The sequence below is a fragment of the Gastrolobium bilobum genome, unplaced genomic scaffold (genome assembly GCF_033153095.1).
Source record: "Gastrolobium bilobum isolate Gb01-03AN ecotype WA unplaced genomic scaffold, APGP_CSIRO_Gbil_v1 utg43050, whole genome shotgun sequence".
Classification (NCBI taxonomy): Eukaryota; Viridiplantae; Streptophyta; class Magnoliopsida; order Fabales; family Fabaceae; genus Gastrolobium; species Gastrolobium bilobum.
In genome coordinates, this window is record NW_026895216.1 from 26,493 (window position 1) to 48,237 (window position 21,745).

A 21,745-nucleotide genomic window follows, 5' to 3' on the forward strand; every position below is an offset into this window, starting at 1 on the left:
CAGAATTACTTTATGTTAGTGTTATTATATTCTCGATCTTAGCATTTATCAAGAATGAGTGTAAGATTTATTATTGTTATATCCATATAAGATTATACTACCCTTATGTAGTTTATTTAAAAGATTATTAGTGGAAATATAGTAAATTTTGTTGGTTAAATCATGTCTTTATTTTTGTCTGTGTATGTTTATTTTATTCTGACCTTTAGGTTGCCCTTTTTTTATTGTTTAGGATGTAAGTCACAAATTTATTTCTTCCGGTCGCATGATATAATTTTTTATGATCATTTTATGTTACTTAATTGAAGGATGCTTTGTATTTATAAATTCATAATTCAATTTTAAATGATGTAAAGTTAACAACTAAACAAAGGTAAATTGTCGAAGATAAACTAAATAAAAATAGAAAGTAACATACACCAGAAAGTAAAAGGCATAGTTTGTCATATAACACCACTCTGATATTAATTGACTGGCACAATGCCGCGTGACTTTTGTGCTGGTGAGTAGTATGGGGATTATTTTATGACCCATTCTACAAGTCTAAACACTTGGGTTTTAGTCTTGAAAGCCCATACATAAAACTTTTTAGAGGACATTCATGATGAGCTTAGGAATTTTCTTTTTTTCCTGCACTGCTGCCCTTGTACAGACACTGTGGGTTCAGCATGCCTAACTTGAAAAAGCTAGGCTGACAAGAAGACAACTCTCCACTTTCTCTTTCCCACGCTTGACAGAGGCATCCCCTCTTTAAGTACTCTCCTCTCACATTGAAGGGGTATCTTCTACTGGATGCAACTCAAGAGCTGTCACTCTGCACAAATATGTAGTCACCTTAACCACTCACACACACTCTCCCTTTGATATGTAGCATCATGGGAAGCCTTTACAGTGCTTTGGTCTCTATCATTGCCACTATGAACACCTCTAAATTGACATATTTCACCCACCATGGGACACATTTACGAACCACCAACGGTTTAAAAACAATAATGTTATCTATATACTATTTTATAAGTTTTTATTATATGGTTAAATTTGATGTCACTTTATTCCCTTATACATTGATGTTCTTATTTTGTTATCCCACTAGAGGGGATATAATTGATATGCCTCAAGCATAATAACCCATATTGTCTAGTAACTCCGGCCCAAAACAAGTTTATTCGGGTTTAGAATTTCAAATTTGGGCCCAATGTATTTTCAGGTCATATACGGTCCACGTTTTAAATTAGTTTTAGTTAGATTGATGTTATTTAGTATTTTTAAATTTATAATTTTAAATATTAATCATAAATTGTAAGAATTTTTTTTACTTAAATTAATAATTTTTGTATAATATAATATGATCACCCAATAATTTGTTTCTTATTTTTATAAGATTTTATAATGTAGTTATACATAACCTCTGAATTTTTTTATCTGAATATTAAGTTGGTCCAATCTTGACTTGATTGTTAATGAGATTATGAACAAGTCCGAGTCTAAAAAATAAAACTATCCTTCTCAATTATGTATTTTATGTCAATTATGTCCCTCTGACTCTGCAGAAATTATGATTTCTTGTAAGTGGTATCATGCATTAGACATAAGCATGATTTAATGCTTCCAAAAAAAAAAAGATAGAAAAATTGTAACATCCGAGCGCTGACGAGGGCGAGGAGTGATCGTCGGTGCAAAAAGGCACAAACAAGGGAGCGGCTCCTGACATGCTTCCAGCGACGGGGTACATGAATGAATTGAATCAATATTCGAGAGAGGAATTCTAGAGAATGTGCTGGTATGAGACGGTACAGTTGGAAATAACTTATAAGAATTAATTGGTACTACCTATACTAACAAGATGTATCTGCTTTTCGGTAACCCGGAACGGAAGAACTCTATAGTTAAGCGTGCTTGACTTGGAGTAATTCTGGGATGGATGACGTCCTGAGAAATTTTTTCAAAAAGTGTGCTAGTGAAGATAAATCAGCTAAAAAGTCCAGTGTTAATATGTGAAGATAATCATTTATTCTTGAAACAGTCAGACGTTATAAAAATAAACAAGTGGAGGTACTTAAAGGAAATTTTTTAAATAAATATTACTTATTGACTCATTGTAACTTGTAAGCACTCAAATCAATATTTGTTATGGGTAAAATTAAAAATGCACCTATCAAAAATGCTTATGATATATACATTAAAAAAACACTCATCAAGTTGACTGGGGGAGGCTTGACTTTCACTATTCATAGATTAAAATAAACAAGGATAAAATAAAGATATTGACCAAAGGTAGATTATTAAATGAAAGATAGATAAGAAATCGACTAAGGAAATTTCTCAGCAAACACATGAAAGTGACTTGTGCGATTCTACTGAACACAAATTTGCTTTCGCTTTTTTCAGCATCTCTTACGCGTTTTCTTAGATTTCAATCAAACAGGCTGTTTTGGTGGAGGTATGTGATTGGAACAGGTCGTACATGTACACTTTACATATACGTATATCATGATATGGTGGCCTAAAGAGTCCAAATTTTTTGTCCTAACTTTTGTCCTAACTTTCCAACTAGTAATGGAAAAACCATTTGCTTTTGGAAATCTGTGGATGCATTTTCTTTTTTTCTAGCCGCCTTACTTTTTATGTCATTATTTTTGCTACTTTACTTAACATATCATTCATAAAATGCACCATTGGAAAATGTGAATCTTGAAAGAAAGTGTTCAATTTTAGCAAACCCTTTACATCACATGCTTTCAGAAATTGACATTCTTACCTACAATCATTGGATGAAGAGATAAGAAGTTTGTTCTTTAGAGAGATTAATGGTATTCGAAGAGTTGAACAGGTCCACAGATTAGTTAGATTTATGATGAATGCTAGAAAACAAAGAAAATAAATTGACAATTTTGTTTGTTGTAATTATTAATAGAATTGGATTGGATTTTATCACTGGCTACTGCTAACTTCAGACATAATTGGAATTTAATTTTTGGAGAAAGATAATTTCCATTTCAAGTAGAGGTTAGGAGCAAGTATTTACAAAGAATTGGAATGTAAACATCACAAGAACATAGATAACAGTCAATCTTTAAGCCAGTCCAGATCAAAGTACTGTTCAGGTACTTGAATATGAACATTTGGCTTGGCCTTCTCAACATGTTTCCACATCCCAGACACCTCCTCATCACAAATTACAAGCTGCAGAGACTGCAATGACACTGCAGACTTTGGTAAATTCCTAATCACGGGGCATTCCCTCATGTCTATCTTTGCCAAGCTTACTAAATTACCAAACTCTTCAGGGAAGCATGCAAGGCTAACACATTGAGAAATGTCAATATACTCCAATCTAATCATGTCACAGATACTAGGAGGAAGTGTTTCCAAATCTGGACAAGCATATAAACGGAGGATCACTAGAGATCTTAGTTTTCCAAATTCAATAGGTAGTTGGGTCAAATTGTGGCAGTTGGTGAGACTCAAGTTCTTGAGTGACTGAATTCCACAAATGCTTGAAGGCAACTCAGTTACATCATCACAGTGATCAAGAGTGAGCTCAGAGAGGTTAGGGAAATTTTGGGCTAGGTCTGCCTCTTTTCCCACCAGACTGTTATTAACCTTGCAGAGGACTATAAATAATTTGCTCAAGTTTTTCAAGACAATGCCTGATAAGTGTGGGGTGGAAACTTTTTCAAGCCAGAGGCTTCTCAAGTTGGACAAATTCTTAAAAACTGAAACATTGTGAAGGCAAGCGTATGAAGCACTGTGGTTTATAACTATTAATGCCCTCAAATTTGGCATTCTATCAATGAAGGGTGGCAAGAAGTATTCACTGGATGTGAAATTAATGATCAGCACTTCAGCCTTAGGAAAATCCAGTTTACACCAGTCCATTTCTGTCATTTCACCTGCAATGTGAAATTCATCACAATGATGAATCACAGAACAAGAAAAAAAAATGATAATATAGAAAGTATTTTAGAGAGGGATTGGTATATATGTACCTGTGTGAATTGAAACAATCTGAGCTTCAAACGGTTTGTCCATGTATCTCAACCACTCTTTAGGGAGTTGTCCATTTTCTTCTCTTTTTGGCATAACTAACCTTCGGCGTTCATTAATGCTCCCACGATTGCTCAAATTAAGAGCAAGATCTCTTAGTATGTCATGTTGAGTAACACAAATCTCAAAGCAACTGCTATACATACCCCCAGCACTGAAAAATTAAAATGTCAAAAGGTTTTTAGAATAATGCTATTATTGTTAAGAGACCAAACAAGACATTTAACTTTTTTTTAGTTGCATACCGTGCCTCTTTCACTAAGGTGAGAAGGTTCTTGTTGGAAAGCTCAACCACAATAGCAAATGCTTCTGTTTCATGAATATCATGGATTTCAACCCACATATTGATTAGAACTTCTAGAGGAATCTTTTTATCCTCAGGAAACGAACACAGGTCCAAGAAGCACTCCTTGATCTTTTCTGGAAGGTAATTAGTACTGATTGCCATTCTATCAATCAGATTGATTTCATAGGATTCCCCAATACTTTGGCCTTGAGATAGCCTGTTTTTAACACTTAACCAAAACATTTCAGTCTGGTCTCGCAAAGAAGCTCCAATAACTTTTAGAGCCAGTGGAAGCCTTCCACACTCAGCCACAACCTGTTAGCCGTTGGATACAAGAAACAACAAAGAAGGTGAGCAAAGAAGCTTGATATAGCACACTGTATTTTAAAGAAACTACTCAATCAATGTAAAGGGAAAAAGTTCACAGCTTCAAGCCATTACCTGATTGACCAAATTCTGATTAGCAGCTAAAGGGATTGATTTCTGTCCAAAAGCATGGTGACAGAACAAGGACAAGGCATCCTCTTCACTCAGCAATTCCACTTCATAAGTGGCATTAAAAATTGTTGGGAATTTAAATCTGGATACCACAACGAATTTGCAACCAGGTATTCTAAAGACAAGCTGCTCAAGCACAGAGAGTGACCATACATCATCAAGAACAATCAGGATTTGACTTTGGCTTCTGCAATCAAATTGTGGCATCCATTGCGGAACCGCACAATTTGCATTCAAGCTTCCGTTGCCCATAATATAACCCCAAATCTTTGTCCTGAGATGCTCCACATTTGGGGATTGTGAGACAGTCAAGAACAAGATTCTCTCCTTGAAATAACCTGCAAAAAACACAGCAATTTGATTACATAAAAACTAACATGATCCATAACCCCACATAGTAAATTAAGTGATCAAAGATTAATAAAAGAAGATGAAAAAGGAAAGTGTTTTTTTTGATTGCTTACTTCGGACTTGATCATCTCTGCAAACCTCTCTTGCAAGAGTAGTCTTACCAGATCCACCAATCCCACAAATCCCAACAATCCAAACATCATCTCTTGCAACAATCATATCCAAAACCTTATTCTTCCCAAAATCCAAACCTACACTGAAATTACCAGAACTACCCTCAACCCAAGTCTCATCATCCTCCATACTCCTCACAGCCTCCTCAACCCACCCTCCACCACCAACCCCAATCTTCATGGCACCTAAGTACTGCTCCATCCTCCGGTTCGAGGCATCAACCCGGTCGAACCGCTCGGCCATCTCGAACCGGGTGTGGTGCACGTCAGCCAATATATGAGCCTGCATGGGAACCTGCAAGAACTTTGAAACCGTTTTCTCAAGTTTCTCCATCTTCTTCGCAAGCTGGAAGTTCCTGTACACGTTCCACCGGCTTGAGGAGAGTGCCTTGTGGGAAAGCTCCACGCCGGAGCGAAGGACCTCCGAGATGCGATCAAGCTGCGACTGCCGCGGCGCCGGAAGTTCAACGCCGGAGTATTTGATTTCTTCTATGGTGGGGAGGAGTTCGCGGACATAGGTTATGAGTTGCTCTGCGCTTGCTCTGCACTGAATAGTCTTACGGCAAATGGTTACCAGAGTCTTCCATATATCGGCGGCGATCTCGCCGGAGAAGTCCAACAGGGCCATTGTCTCCGCCCTCTTCCGCCACCACCTACTACTTATGCTTATGCTTATGCTTATGCTTATGCTTATGCTTGTTTCTCTCTTCACGTCCCCATCTTGTTGTTGTCCTTTTTTTTCTTTCTTATATTATAGCGGTCATACGTTAATTACTATAATACCCTTGCTTGATGCTACAATTTTGCTTACAGGTTACTACTGTGAGTGACTTTTTATTACCTTAACCTCGTTTGTCAGAATTCGTTTTAAATGATGGTAAGATGGGAACTAAGATTCAACCGACAGGTCAAACAGGGTGTTAGCTGGAAGAGTGACCATTTTGTCATATTTGGCAAAAAAATTTATCAGAATGACACGCCAACAGTAAATTTTGCTAAAATGCCACGCTGCACCCTTAGCCGTCGTTGAAGAAGTCTGAAAATAATTAAGAGTTAAGATTAAGATAATGCGAATTTGTTATATTTTCAGACTTCTTCAACGACGGCTAAGGGTGCAGCGTGGCATTTTGGTAAAATTTACTGTTGGCGTGGCAGTCTGGTAAATTTTTTTGCCAAGTGTGACAAAATGGTCACTCTTCCGTGTTAGCGCTCTACCACGTCACAATATAGCAAAAAAGAAAACCGCACAAAAAAAAATATTAAAAATGTTTTATTTACAAATTACACGTGTTGACCGGTAATACACACTTGACAGTATTACTAGTCAAACATAATATAGTTTGTAAGTATGTAAAAAAAAAGTTTATAAATGAATTTATCACCTTTATTTTAGGTTACGATAAATGTTTTTTTTTTTGAATTTGGTTTCTCTATGTTTAAATTTTAAAAATAGTTGTGATCAAATAATATGATCAAATAATTTTAAATGATTATGTGATCATATGGTTTGATCACAATCACTTAATTAAATTTTTTTTTCTCTTATCTCGTCATCAATGAGTAATTGTGATCAAACCATATGATCACTTTTAAACTTGAGAGGATCCAAATCCCTTTTTTTAATGCTACTTGATATTTGTAATTTTGTAGGAAAGTGGGTATATCATAGATTCCTATTATTAAATTGTGGGTTGGTTTTTTTTTTTAATAAATATCGATAAATTATTTATATTAAGCTCAAAATGATGTCATTTTGAGGTAAAAATCAATGTATTTTTATAATTATAACTTATTTTAAGGTTATAATAATCTTTATAATTATATTTTTTTAATCTTTCAATCTAAAACGACGTCGTTTTGAGAATAAATGTATATAACTTATCTATATTCATTGTAGAAGCATTAAAGCCTTAAATTGTAGTACCAAACTATTTTGCCAAATTGTTGTGTGCCCATCATAAGAATTCACCCATTAAATTCCTTTCCTTTTCTTTCAAATGATCTTTTGTCCTACGAATTAAGATGTTGTTAGAAGTGTAAATGGGCTCGTTGTTAGAAGTGTAAATGGGCTCGACAGAGTTGGAATTTACTTTAAATAGGTGAAGTTTGAACAAAGTATTTTAAGTCTGACATATTCAATTAATTGATACAAGTTAACGTATAAATCTGATTTGGCCTCTATTGAGAAAATAAAAGGTGGCGTAGACTTGTTAGCTTGTTTAAGGTTATTACACCTTCAAGAATTAAAAAAATTAAAATTATTTTATTATTCGAAATTATTTAAATAATATTTTTCTTTATTTTATTAAAATAAATGGTTTATTTAAAAAAAAATTACAAGCCAAGACTTGTAAAAGAAATTTTTTAAACGGATTTTTTAAGGTCCAAACCGATTTTATTTTACTAAATATAATAGGTCAAATTTAACTTAAACATGATCATGGATCGCTTAACCTATTTATACTCTTAATTATTAGGCTTTGCTCGTTATAGTTTTAAGGAAAAATTTCAAAAATCCCATCACTTATCTCCTCACAATTTTTTTTGAATCATTTACTCCTTTATTTAATTTTTTTTTTATCATTTACCCCCCTCACTTAGGGGGTAAATGATAAATAAAATTTAAGGCAAGGGGATAAATGATTCAAAATTTTGAGAAGGGGATAAACAATTATTAGGAAAGTTATAGGTTTTTTTTTTTTAAATTTTCTCTAATTTTAAAAACTGTTTTCAATTTTAAAAAATAGAAACAGGCTAGACCTAGGTCCTATTGTAACTTTTGTTTTATATTTTATAAAATTATTTTTTGAAAAAGTTTTATTTTTATTTTAATTCTTGAAAGTGTAAAAATATTTGCAGTAAGGTAGTGTTTGGTTGGGGAGAAATTTTTAAATATTAAGGAAATGTAAATACTAGGGATCTGGAGGAAAAATGAGTTAGATAGGAAAGTTGTAAAAAAGTTGTTTGGTGGGCAAAATTTTATCATAAAAATTGAATTAAATTTCTGAATGGGTTTGGTTGAAGATAAAATATTGATGGAAAAATTTAATGAAATTACAAAAATATCCTCGTAAAAACACCTACGTTTTATTACATCTTTCGAACCACAATAAATAATGTGTCAAACGGCTTTCTCAACAATGCTCTTCTCCAATTTATCCGATTTTGTTCTACAATTTCACATGGTCAAACGGCTTTCTCAACAGTGCCTTTCTCCAATTTTTGGTCATCTTCCTCGTTTGCTAGCCAACACTCTTAGATGGGAAAATCAACTCAAAACCTTCAACCAAACGTGGTTATGATAGATACCCACGTTCAGTTAGTCATCAAAATTTACACTTCTTCCCAATCAAATACTACTTAATAGTAATTTATACACTTTTATTTATACTTAACTTAGTTATCAATCTCCAACATCTCGAGATAAAGAGAAAGAAATAATAAAGATTAGTTAAAATTCTGATCTAACAATACTAAAGAGTGATAAATAAGGTAATTAAAAAAATAGATAGAATAATCTATTCTCTTAAAAAACTAAAAAAAATAAAAATAGAAAATGCTTTACGTCTCTTTCTTCTCCTTATCATGGTAATGGAATGGGGCACTGTCATTAGCATCATTCTCAACCCACTGCAAGTGATGCCAGCAACTTCAAGCTTTTGCTCGTGTTTCCAGTTTAATCAGGTTTTTGGTATCAAATTTTGCTTAGATTAACACTTTCCATGAGTTGTGAAACGCTTATTTGCTAAGGCATGTACATTGTACGAACTACGAAGGCATCCACCACAGGTATTCCCTTAATATTTTGGTTTTTAAAGTGACTAAAAAATTATTTATCCAAACAATATTTTTTATCTATTGTTTTTTCAAACAAGTTCCTGAAACCAGTTTTTATTTTTGTTTTTTTTAATAAAAAAATTAAGAGTTTTTAAATAAAAACAAAAATCATTTCAAACAGGTCCAGAGTCCGCAAATGATTATTTCTTCTAATTTAAAGTAAGTAGCAAATTTCTAACTTTCTACTTATGACGCGTGACATGCAAGAACATATTTGTTCAAGGATAAGATATTTTAGTTGTCTTTTTTTTCATGTTTATCTTATTTATTTTAACATCTTTAGATTATAATTTTAATTAACTTTTATCATTTTTTCCTGTTTATGAAATTTTAATCGAGTGATATTGAAAATAAATAAATATAGGAACATAAAAAGAAAATCATTTCTACATCGACTGGAGAAATTTTTTTGCCACCGCTCTCACATTGTTTTTTGTTTTTAAATAAATTTATGGGTCCATTTTTTTGGTTTGTGGCGCAAACAATTTGTTTTCGGCCACAATTATAGAAAACTTAAGCCCATACGTAAAAGAGTGAAAACTTATTACAATTAAAATGTGAGAATATCATTTCTGTATTTGTGGCAGAGAAAAAAAAGTCTGCCATATAAAATAAATCAAAGAGAAATAAACCCATAAAGAGAGAGAAATAATTAAATGATGGATTCACTCTATTTTTGCTCCATGTGACGGATTTTTTTTCCCGCCACATATGCATATATTTCCTTAAAATATTTATGCTAATATAAAGAACCAATTTAACCAAAAAATTTAAGCTGTTGGGGGAGACTTTTATATATCTCAACAGCTAATTTATTTAAAACAACTCATTACCAGAGCTGATTTATCTAAAGACGTCGCAAGGGGGAAAACTGAAACAAAGCATTTTTATTTATTTTGTTTATTTTTTTAACTTTATCTTTACTTTGGTTACTTTATCTTTTGATCAAATCGAAATTTACTTTCCTGTGAAAAAATGAAAACATTTTTTTTAGGAAGCAAAAGTTTAGAAAAGAGAAGGTATGTGATTCTAAGAGTAGGGTATGTTATTAGTTTCAACAAAGATACAATAATTACTTACAAATAATTTATCAATTAAGCATTATTAGCAAGAGTAATATCTAAAATCTTTTTGTCGACGTTATTCAATCCACCCTTTTTTTATCTAACTAAGCACATACAAATCATTTGCCACTGCAAACCGTGGCATATATAGGCTACAGCTGTAACCCGTAAATGATAGAAAAGAAAGTGCAGCTCTAGCTATGAGCATAGCAGAGACACAGAGATATTCAAGTATTGATGAATGACTAAGGTACAAAATCAGGATTGTGTTTACCATTTGATACTTGCATTCTTTGATGAACTTTAGGAACTTGGCATTTGAAATGACACAAGTTGTGGTATGGTACCTCACACTAGCAAAAAGATTGTGTCATAATTTTCACCCCTTCAAGATAATTTCCATTTTCACTCTTTAAGCCAGTCCAGATCAAAGTATTGCTCTGATACTTGAATATGGACATTTGGCTTGGCCTTCTCAACATCTTTCCAAATCCCAGAAACCTCCTCATCACAAATTACAAGTCGCAGAGACTGCAATGACACTGCAGACTTTGGTACACTCCTAATCATGGAGCATTCCCTCATGTCGATCTTCTCCAAGCTTACTAATTTACCAATCTCTTCAGGGAAGGATGCAAGGTTAACACATTGAGATATGTCAATATACTTCAATCTAACCATGTCACAGATGCTAGGAGGAAGTGTTTTCAGATCTGGACAAGCATATAAACGGAGGATCACTAGAGATCTTAGTTTGCCTAATTCAACAGGAAGTTGGTTCAAATTGTGGCAGTTTGTGAGACTCAAGTTGTGGAGTGACTTTATTCCACAAATGCTTGAGGGCAACTCAGTTACATCATCACAGTGATCAAGAGTGAGCTCAGAGAGGTTAGGGAAATTTTGGGCTAGGTCTGTCTCTTTCCCCTCTAGACTGTTATTAATCTTGCATAGGACTATAAACAATTTGCTCAAGTTTTTCAAGACAATGCCTGATAAGTGAGGGGTGGAAACTTTTTCAAGCCAGAGGCTTCTCAAGTTTGACAGATTCTTAAAAACTGAAACATTGTGAAGGCAAGTGTATGATGCACTATAGTTTATCACTATTAGTGCTCTCAAATTTGGCATTCTATCAATGAAGGGTGGTAAGAAGTATTCACTGGATGTGAAATTAATAATCAGTACTTCAGCCTTAGGAAACTCCAGATTATACCAGTCCACTTCTTTCTTTTCACCTGCAATAGATAATTCATCACAAAGATGAATGGTAGAACAAGGAAGGAAAAAGTTTAAAGGGCATTTTAGAGAGGGATTGGCATATATACCTGTGTGAATTGAAACAATCTGAGCCTCAAATGGTGTGTGCTTGTATCTAAACCACTCTTTAGGGAGTCCATTCTGTCGTTTTGGCATTACCAATCGCCTACGTTCATTAATGCTCGCACGGTTGCTCAAGTTAAGAGCAAGGTCTCTCAGAACATCATGTTGAGTAACAGAAATCTCAAAGCAACTGCTATACATGCCTCCAGCACTGAAAGATAAAAATATAACAAGGGTTTTACAATAATGCTATTGGTTATTGTTGCAACTGGCAAAACAAAGAAAATTAACTATCAAAACCAGTAAAAAAATGCTTCCAAGTTGCATACCGTGCCTCTTTCACCAAGGTGAGGAGATTTTTGTTTGAGAGCTCAACAACAATAGCAAAAGCTTCCGCTTCATCAATATCATGGATTTCAACCCACATATTGATGAGAACGTCTAGAGGGATTTTTTTATCCTCAGGAAATGAACAAAGGTCCAAGAAGCACTCCTGGATCTTCTCTGGTAGGTAATTGATACTAATTGCCATTCTTTCAATCAAATTGATTTCATGGGATTCCCCAATACTTTGGCCTTGAGATAGCCTGTTTTTAACACTTAACCAAAACATTTCAGTTTGGTCTCGCAAAGAAGCTCCAATCACTTTAAGAGCCAAAGGAAGCCTTCCACACTCAGCCACAACCTGTTTGCCATCATTTGATACAAAAAAACAGCAAATAAGGTGTGAGCAAAGAAGCTCCATATAGCACTGTATGTCAGATAAACTACTCAATCAATAATGTGCAGGGACAAAATTCACAACTTCAAATCATTACTTGCTTGACTAAATTCTCATTTGCAGCAAAAGGGATTGATTTCTGTCCAAAAGCATGGTGACAGAACAAAGACAAGGCATCCTCTTCACTCAGCAATTCGACTTCATAAGTTGCAGTTAAAATTGTTGGGAATTTGAATCTGGACACAACAACGAATTTGCAACCAGGTATTCTAAAGACAAGCTGCTCTAGCACGGACAGTGACCATACATCATCAAGAACAATCAGGATTTGAGCTTGGCTTCGGTATTCAAATTGTGGCATCCACTGGGGAACCACATAATTTGCATTCAAGCTTTCGTTCCCCATAATATACCCCCAAATCTTTGCCCTGAGCTGCTCCACATTTGGGGATTGTGAGACAGTCAGGAACAAGATTCTCTCCTTGAAATAACCTGCAAAAACAAACTCTTAAAAATTAAAAACTTTTGAAACGCACCCACCAACAATAATTCTGCAGTTTTGCAATATCAATGCCAAGAATTAAACAATGAAGTGTCATCATCTAATGTGATACTAAGAAACATACATATAAAGATATAATATAAAAATTTAACCTATAACCATTATTATTTCAAGTGGTAAGGAGCTTGTTCCTTTTAATCAGATATCTCGAGTTCGAGTAAAACCGTCTATATATAACAAGCCCAATTATGCTTGAACCGAATTAGTTAAATAATCAATGATATATTTAAAGATATAAATTACTATCTAATACATCAAAGATTAATAAAGAAGATGAAAAAGGAAAGTGTTGTTGATTGCTTACTTCGAACTTGATCATCTCTACAGACCTCTCTTGCAAGAGTGGTCTTACCAGATCCACCAATCCCACAAATCCCAACAACCCAAGCATCATCTCTTCCAATAATCATATCCATAACCTTCTTCTTCCCCAAAGCCAAACCCACACCCAAATTCCCAAAACTACCCTCAACCCAAGTCTCATCCTTCTCCATACTCCTCACAGCCTCCTCAACCCACCCTCCACCACCAACCCCAATCTTCATGGCCCCAAAGTACTGCTCCAACCTCCGGCACGAGGCGTCGACACGGTCGAACCGCTCGGCCATCTCGAACCGGGTGTGGTGCACGTCAGCCAATATATGAGCCTGCATGGGACCCTGCATGAACCTTGACACGTTCTTCTCAAGCTTCTCCATCTTCTTCGCAAGCTGCAAGTTCTTGTACACGTTCCACCGGCTAGAAGAGAGAACCTTGTGGGAAAGCTCCACGCCGGAGCGCAGAATCTCCGAGAGACGATCGAGCTGTGACTGGCGCTGAGCCGGGAGTTCCACGCCGGAGTATTTGATTTCTTCAATGGTTGGGAGTAATTCGCTAATATAAGTTATGAGTTGATCAGCACTTGTTCTACATAGAAGGGACTTGCGAGATATGCTTATAAGCATTTTCAGAAGCTCCGTCGCAATCTCGCCGGCGAAGAAGTCATTCAGGGCCATTGTCTCCGCCCTCTGCCGCCACCCCACTAACTAACTGAGTATGCTTCACGTAGCTTCCTTTTCCTTTCTTAGTCTTATAGTACTAATACCTGTCACTGATGGGTTCGTGATTTGACTATAATACCCTTGCTCTGTTTTTTTATTTTTTTATTTATTTTTATGGTATATTCCTGTCTGTTCCGTGAAAGTTTTTTTTTACCTTAACACTTATCATGTTTGTTAGATACAGAAGATTCATTTGCATGTCTCAGAAAGGAGAAACGACTCAACTAAAATGATAAAGTGTTAGCTTTTTTATTTTTTATTGTTATTCTTTTCGTCATGTGACTCGAATGTCACATATTTATTGTTAATTTGCATCGTATTTAGCAAAAGAAGAGAAGGGAAGGTATTTTCAGCAACGTTGTCATAGCTATAATTTTTCTATCAAATATTTTCAAATAACCATTTTAATAAGTATAAGACAATTATCAACATCTATTCCTATAAAAATGGATTTGAAAAGAATTCATATGTTACATTCTCTTAATCTACAATTTCACAAATTATTTCAGTTTTTGAAACTGAAATTTGAGATTATTATATGAGAATATACTTTTAGCAAACAAAATTACAAATATTTTTAAAAGGAGTTGCACACTTTTTTTAAGACGAGACGATACAATTTTGGTTTTTAGTTTTTTTTTTTTAATAAAATTGCATGACCCTTCGATTTTGATGACTTGATCGGGTCACCAGTTTCGATAAAACCCGATTGGTTTAAATCGGTTTTCATCGGGTTTAATATATGGTTGGTCTACTACTTAACTCGAACCGATCAGATGATCGATTCACCGGGTTTCGGGTTGATAACACTGATTTTTTTAATGCTAGATGGTGTACCTCATATATATATATATATATATATATATATATATATATATATATATAATATATAACAGGACGTTTCGACTTTCTAGTATTAGCTAGCCCTAAAAATATTCCAAAAAAAGGGAATCCTTTAGTAAAAGTTCCACTTTGTAACTCTAATAGAGATTGAATAGAGTGAAAAAAAATTTGAATTTGATTCCGCCAAATATATTTTGTCTGAAGAGTGAAAAGCTTTAACTCTAACTAAATTTCAACTCGGAATAGTTTTATAATCGACTCAAAGAGTTGAAACTTAAAGGAATACCAAAAACAATTCTCCTCTTCAAAAGGTAATTAGGTCGATATAAAAAATAAGAGTAAACACCCTTTTTAGTCCCTGTCAATATCTACGAAGTCCTTTTTAGTCCCTGACAATAAAAAAGGACCAAATTGGTCCCTGAAATTACAAAAAAAGGGTCATGTTAGTCCTTATGTCAACTCCCAAATATGTAGAGTGACCCTTTTCTAGTACTTTTAGGGACCAATTTGGTCCTTTTTTATTGTCAGGGACTGAAAAGGACTTCGTAGATATTGCCAGGTACTAAAAATGGTGTTTACTCAAAAAAATAAAAATAAAAATTCCACCAGATTGCAAATAAAACGAAGTGAGTATATTCCAATAACAATCAAGAAAGGATGTCATTCTTTAGGTTCATAGAACTTATAAGTTGGATCATGTTCCCCATGTACAACGACCGCTCCTGGAAGCTCATTCATTGATAGTTAGAGATAACGTCAACTCCAAAAGAGGCTCGTTGACGCCTACAATGACCACTATGCCCCCCGCCAACCTCAAGATTTACTGAGACAAAAAGACTGAAAACGGATCGTTTTCAAATCTGAAATGTCATTATGAAGGTTGATCATGGGATATACCTAAACACTTGCTGATAAGTTAATTATGTGAGGGTTTGATCATGAGATATACCTAAACATTTTCTGATAAGTTAATTATGTGATGTCCATTCACATTAAACTCCTCACTAATCTTGTTTCCAAAAAAAAAAAATTCCTTACTAATCTGGCAGAGATTTCGGGTCAAAAAGTTAATTATGTGATGTCCATTCACCTTGACTTAATGGTCTTCGTATGCACTCGAAATACATTCAATTCTCAGTGGATTTTGTGACTTTTTTTTTTTTTTTTTAGTAGGTTGGATTTTGTGACTTTAGTTGATGATAAATTGATAATGTCGTTAAGCCCACAGAGCTAACTAAAGTTGAATGCTTTGTGTAAATTGCTTTATGTGGACCCCCCAAAACAGACAAAATAAAGAGGAAAAAGAAAAAAGAAAAAAGAAATAAGCATCACACACCCATCATGATTATCAACGAATTTCTAAGGATTGATGCAAACGGGGTAGCATATAAAATTTTAAATTCTCACACGTAAAATGTCTATTCTCATTTTTATTTTATTTTCCTTGTTACATATTTTTAACTAAGTGTTTTGTATCTTACTAAAATGACAAACTTAAATTTCGTGAGATTCCTAAAATTGAAAAATAAAGTTATTATATTCTCTTACAGTTCTTCCCTTTTTTGTTTATCTTTCGCCTAGTTACTTTTGTTTTACAACAATTGCGAAATTAATTAAGAGTATGATTTAATAACTTTTTGTTTGAATAATTTTTTTAAACAAATAGTTTTATGATGTTTTTAAAATGTTTTGGAAGTCATTTTTATTTTGAGAAGTATACTAAAACTAAGATTTACAGATTTTTTTTATAAAAAAACTTATTAATTATCTTAAAATTTTTAAATATGTTTTATTTTTTAAAACAAAAAGAAAAAACACAAACAAATGGGCACTAAAGTAGGCGCATAAATAATTAATTTTTTTATATTTTAAATATAAATAAACATAAATAATAAATTAAAATATAATAGCATAAAATCCTTGTGAAAGAAGAAAAAGAAATAAATTATCATAGGTTCTATACTTAAAGATACTAAGATGGTATAACTTTTATCATTTTAAAAGTTCAATAAATGATAAATTTATCCAAATAAATAAATAGTGTAAATAAAAATTGAACATCTTTAATTAAAAAAATTACAATATGATCTTAATTACAAATTTCCCATTTGATGGTTTGATTTAAATTACCACCTCTATAAGTGTCGATATACTGGTCTTAACCAATCAGAAGCGAACTTCTCTATTGTACTCCACAGTAGCAAGTAGCAACCAGGTGCTTAGAGGTCTATGGCCTAACTTATTATAAATAGTTAAATAGAACAAGCTTAGCCTTTTAAAAAAATTTATTTAAAAAATAGACCATAGGCTTTTTGTGTACATGTTGGACCTATAAGTCTACAAGTCGGCCTATATTATATTATTTATTTTATTTAAATTAAATAAAATTATTATTTTAATAATTTTAAATAATAAAATAATATTATTTTAATTATTTTTTTAATTATGAAATATTTAATAAGCTTAAACAAGCTAACAGGCCTAAGCCAAAAATTTTTTTTTTTAAATAAAATCAGGTCAAATTTATAATTTGGATATACTTAGGCTAACAGGCTAAGTCAAATCTAAATTTTTTTACAAGTCTAACCTATTTACATCCTATTGATGCTCAGACCGACTGCATGTATGTGGTTTTTGTTTAAATAGAAATGCCCGTTTTAAGTTACCAAATTAGTATTCAAGAGAGAAAGAAAAACCACAACTCCATAATTGTAGATAGCCGTCATTGCAGCTTAATTTATCTCGGCCTTTATTTCACATTCCTTGCAAAAGCAAGTTACTTACCTAACATTTGGCAGGAAGTGTTAAACTATAAAAAGTAATATATGAGTTTTATTTTATGTTTAGTGCATTTTAAAAATAAAACAGAATGAAAGCGATATCTTTAATTATCCTAAAAAATGAAACCAAAAAGAAAGGAAAGGACATTACCAAAAAGCCTCTTATTGCTTTTTCCTCGCATCAAAAAAGCATGTCCTTATTTTCTAAAAGAGAAGCATGTTCTTTCAGAAAACTTAGGTAACAGAAGTAGACTACGTATCAGTCAAATTAACGTGGACGGTTTTTTAGGTAACACTAATTCCAGACCGTATCATACACGAGTGCAAAAGCTCCCTAAACATTGATCCGAGATGGATCGTTCAACCTCACTTAGGAGTTAGGATTTTTAGATAAACGCTCTCTTCAAAGTTCAAACTCAATACACCCATGTCATGGCATGGCACCCTTTAGGATTTCCATAATAGGCTCAGAAGTAATCATCAGAAAAGTAAACGCCAATTTAAAGAGCTCCGCCTTGTGACGCTGTGGCAATCTTGATAGCATAAAACTATTTATTTACCCATGTGGCAATCTTGATAGCATAAAACTTGCCCTTATGACACATAGTACATTAGAGCATTGTGTTGGTGGGTAGGTAGGTTCACATTTTGTCCCTGGCCAAAGGACCATCTACCATAATGTTCGAGGTCAATTTCAAATGCTTTAACATAGCTCAAGCCCAAGAATTCATAATGTGAAAAGTTATATTCAATTTCCGAAAAATGAAAAGAAACACTTTTCACTTCCCTTTCATTTGAAAATCTTCACTGCACCCGTTCAAAACTTCCAAACATAACCAAAGCACCGAGAGCTCAGAGTATATAAACATAACCCTTTGCTTGCGTGTGTCTATACCAATATGATACATGGGGTAGCCGTACAACCAGCTGAATATACAAATTATCAACATTTCTTCTTTCTTTTGGCAATTGAGTAATTATCGAGCTAGCTAAACTTTCTTACAGCTGAGATGCGTTGCCTAGAGAATAGTGACACTATCATAATCATAGTGACTTCCATTCCCTTACATAAATTATAAACAAGTTCACTATGTTGTAAACTTCGTTCTAAATGGTAATCATAAGTACAAAGTAAGCGTCCATTACCATAATCGTCTTTTTTTTTTTTTTTTGCTTTCGGCTACTCATCATAAACCCAATTGGAGACACGAGAACGACGAACAAAAGGTCCTCCTCCTGCAATTTTTGAGTCAAGCAATTGAAGTTGTCTTTTAACCCATGGAGGATCATATTCGCTCAGCCACAGAACTTCACCAGTATCCTTGTGCTTAAAATCAGGCTGTTTTGGATTTAACTTGCGCTTTCTTTGATCCCACCACTCATGTGGATTGGTGAAAAACACTTGCCATAGGTGAAGCCGATTTTGATCTTTTTGAATGCCAACTTCAGCTATATTTGTTTAAGATGAGAAGAATAAGAACATACACAAGCACAGGGGGAAAAAAATGAAAAATTGAGAACAAATGAGTTTAAGATCAATCCAGTAACCACAAAAATTCTAGAACCAACTCTGTCAAGAATGAAAATTAAGCCTGTTCCCTGGTGTAAGCAAATATCTATAAAGGAATATGAAAGCAAGAACAACATAGTAAGGAATATGAAAACGAGAACAACATATTAATTTATCCCAAATTGTAGGTAGCCAGATTTCAATGGCTTGAAGTGCATAATGACAACTCATTTAATAATAATACTTCTTTAAAAATTGATTACTTATATGCATAAAATCACATCAGATTTTGCTGAGATTCCTTTTCCACAGAACTCACTATATGTACTAAATCAATAGTCACCTCCGAAATATCTGTACTTTTTCTCTTTTCTGACTCGAATAAAATTTGTTCTTCTATCAAAAGAAAACAAATATTCATCTCCATTTGTTCATGCTAGAAAAATATTTTGGATGAGAATAATTCGTCTTAACATTACCAACTACTTGAGAAATTTTTTTGAGTACTTCCAAACAAGGAGGATAACCAAAGAAAACAACTGCCCTCAGCCTTTCTATGAATATGAGAAACCAAACATACCTTCAATGGAATCTAACTTCTTGTGCTCTTGATGCCCTAGCCTTTGAGCAACAAAATTTAACTCCTTCACATGTAGCTGTAGAGAAATAAATGCTAAGTTTATACACACACATAAAGAGAGAACGATATCACATGATACAGTAAAAAAAAATGGGAACGAATCCTATCATGTTAAAATTTCAAATGAGAGGGTTATGTGATAGTTTTGTATATCTCTCTCTCTCTCTTCATTAATGTTGACAAAGTGTAATTGGATCTCACCTATTTAAAGCACGTGAAGAGAGAGATAGACGCAAAAAGTTAATGTGATTTTGTAACATAAGAGGATCCACTCTCAAAAAAAAAGTATATAGATAAATGAAAAATTGCGAGAAAATGAATGACATTAATAGATTTTCAAGGATAGGATTTTACACGCTTGGACATAAAATCTAAGACAAACTCTCAACATGATGAAGCAATAGGCAAAAGAGGGACATTTTGACGTGAAATGTTAGCTTAACTATATGATAAAAAAAGAAATCACTCCCCGTTAAACCCGACTAGCGAGTGTGGGGTGAAGGAAATCCTTGTACGCAGCATTATCCCAAAGAGGCTGTTTCTTGGATTCGAACCTATAACTTTTCAGTCATAAAGGAACAGTTTTACCACTGCTCTGATTCGCCCCCTTTAGCTTAACTATATGATAGGGGATAAAAAATCTATCGAGCAAGAGGATATTGACCATCTAATAGCATCTTGGAATTGCTTAAATTATTGGAGAAAATTGTTTTTTATTTTCCTTTTTTTCACAAGGTTTCTTAAAATGATTTTGATTAAAAGTTATTTTTAAGTTTTAGCATAAAATAAGCCAATCCAAACACGCACTAAATATGATAGTTATCCAGAAGACTTATGAAAGTATCATGATAGCTAAACCACGAGTACAAACTTGTAATAATGATATAATCATAATTTGAAACTAGCTTTTAAAAAAACCCAAAAAAGAAAAACTAAAAAGAGAAGAAATGAAAAGCTTCATATCGGAAAGTTCAACATTTAAAGACTCAAACGAAAATGTAGTAATCGTTAGATTTAGTCAAGGAGTTGAGACTCAGAGCAAAAATTATGACGAGTTCAATTTTCATCCTAGTACACAAGAATAATACATTCAGGGCAGAGCACAATTCAAACAAGAAGCTAGAGCATAAATACACATGATACATGGTATACCAATATAACCAAAATTGGAAATTGAAAATTGAAAATTGAAAATTGAAAAGATAATAACCCCAACATAAAAGAGAAGAAAAGAAAAGAAAAAGTGATGCACCTTATAGTTCAATTGGAGGTTTCCACTGGCATCAGGTTTAGTGTAAGACCCCAAACAACCTGAAACATAAATAAAATCATTTGGTTTCAAGTGTTTTGAAGCAAATTCTGCTACACAGTCCGACATCATCAGAAGCACCCTAGTAACAAAGCGCACAGCAAAACATTGCTCAGGTTACAAACTCCCAAAACAAAGCAATTTGAAAAAAAACGAAAGAAAAAGAAACGCACCTGCAGGAGGAGCTATTAGGTTCTTTGGATCTTGAAACCTTCAGCACGGTGTGAACACTAAACTTATTGGATTTTAAGTTAACGCGCTTCGGTTCGCGCGTCACGGTCCCAATGAAGCTAGCGGTGTTCTCCAGTTGTGGGCGCCAGTTAATAGTCATGGGACGCTGGAATTTAAGGGCGTGGCTGTAAACGGCGCTGCTACGAGGAACGACGTCGTCGAAGGAGTGTGATGATCTGGGGTGATTTGGAGTTAAGGACGTGGAGAAGGGAAAACATCTTTGCGGAGAAAAAGAAAATATTGACGAAAGACGACGGAATGGTTTCAGTTTCATAGACTCCGACGAAGCATGCCGATTCCGGCGATCAAGTTTTCCCGCCGGTCATGAATTTCGCGGGCTCCGACCTAAGTTGTGTCTTGACATTGCAATCTTAAAAACAGATAGGGTTTGCGCATTTCTTTCACTTTTGGGCTTCGGTCTGCGGAACTAGTTACGATGGGCCTTTTACTATTGGGCCGAAGTGTGGCCTTGTACATGCCCAAGCAGTGTTATGCAGTGAACTTTTGAATGTGAATGTGAATGTGACTGACATAGT

At 34.0% G+C, this 21,745-nt stretch overlaps 3 protein-coding genes across 3 annotated transcripts; all 3 read right to left on the reverse strand.

Annotated features, from left to right (window-relative positions):
- Nucleotides 1-2,966: 2,966 nt before the first annotated feature.
- Nucleotides 2,967-6,060, reverse strand: LOC133300419 (probable disease resistance protein At4g33300). Its single transcript, XM_061499965.1, has 5 exons — nucleotides 5,296-6,060; nucleotides 4,775-5,169; nucleotides 4,293-4,648; nucleotides 3,990-4,201; nucleotides 2,967-3,893 (listed from the first exon to the last, which is right to left on the reverse strand). The coding sequence occupies exons 1-5, from the start codon at nucleotides 5,981-5,983 to the stop codon at nucleotides 3,067-3,069; spliced, it is 2,478 nt and encodes an 825-aa protein (XP_061355949.1). The 5' UTR covers nucleotides 5,984-6,060; the 3' UTR covers nucleotides 2,967-3,066.
- A 4,175-nt stretch (nucleotides 6,061-10,235) lies between these two features.
- On the reverse strand, nucleotides 10,236-13,888 carry LOC133300414 (probable disease resistance protein At4g33300). The gene is made up of 5 exons (XM_061499952.1): nucleotides 13,161-13,888; nucleotides 12,392-12,786; nucleotides 11,903-12,258; nucleotides 11,579-11,784; nucleotides 10,236-11,488 (listed from the first exon to the last, which is right to left on the reverse strand). The coding sequence occupies exons 1-5, from the start codon at nucleotides 13,849-13,851 to the stop codon at nucleotides 10,662-10,664; spliced, it is 2,475 nt and encodes an 824-aa protein (XP_061355936.1). The 5' UTR covers nucleotides 13,852-13,888; the 3' UTR covers nucleotides 10,236-10,661.
- Nucleotides 13,889-18,245: 4,357 nt separating this feature from the next.
- Nucleotides 18,246-21,559, reverse strand: LOC133300429 (protein OSB1, mitochondrial-like). The gene is made up of 4 exons (XM_061499976.1): nucleotides 21,152-21,559; nucleotides 20,922-21,060; nucleotides 19,610-19,685; nucleotides 18,246-18,968 (listed from the first exon to the last, which is right to left on the reverse strand). Exons 1-4 carry the CDS (start codon nucleotides 21,481-21,483, stop codon nucleotides 18,700-18,702), a joined length of 816 nt encoding a protein of 271 aa, XP_061355960.1. The 5' UTR covers nucleotides 21,484-21,559; the 3' UTR covers nucleotides 18,246-18,699.
- Between the last annotated feature and the right edge of the window lie 186 nt (nucleotides 21,560-21,745).

Excerpts from the sequence above, each read along its gene's own strand:
- LOC133300429 (XM_061499976.1), bottom strand. The coding sequence starts at position 21,483 with ATGAAACTGAAACCATTCCGTCGTCTTTCGTCAATATTTTCTTTTTCT. Across the intron at positions 21,061-21,151 it reads CCTAATAGCTCCTCCTGCAG|GGTGCTTCTGATGATGTCGG; the intron begins GTGCGTTTCTTT and ends CTTTGTTACTAG. Across the intron at positions 19,686-20,921 it reads ACCTCCAATTGAACTATAAG|CTACATGTGAAGGAGTTAAA; the intron begins GTGCATCACTTT and ends ATTTCTCTACAG.
- LOC133300419 (XM_061499965.1), bottom strand. The coding sequence starts at position 5,983 with ATGGCCCTGTTGGACTTCTCCGGCGAGATCGCCGCCGATATATGGAAG. Across the intron at positions 5,170-5,295 it reads CAGAGATGATCAAGTCCGAA|GTTATTTCAAGGAGAGAATC; the intron begins GTAAGCAATCAA and ends TGTTTTTTGCAG. Across the intron at positions 4,649-4,774 it reads ATCAGAATTTGGTCAATCAG|GTTGTGGCTGAGTGTGGAAG; the intron begins GTAATGGCTTGA and ends AACGGCTAACAG.
- LOC133300414 (XM_061499952.1), bottom strand. The coding sequence starts at position 13,851 with ATGGCCCTGAATGACTTCTTCGCCGGCGAGATTGCGACGGAGCTTCTG. Across the intron at positions 12,787-13,160 it reads TAGAGATGATCAAGTTCGAA|GTTATTTCAAGGAGAGAATC; the intron begins GTAAGCAATCAA and ends TTGTTTTTGCAG. Across the intron at positions 11,489-11,578 it reads GATTGTTTCAATTCACACAG|GTGAAAAGAAAGAAGTGGAC; the intron begins GTATATATGCCA and ends TATCTATTGCAG.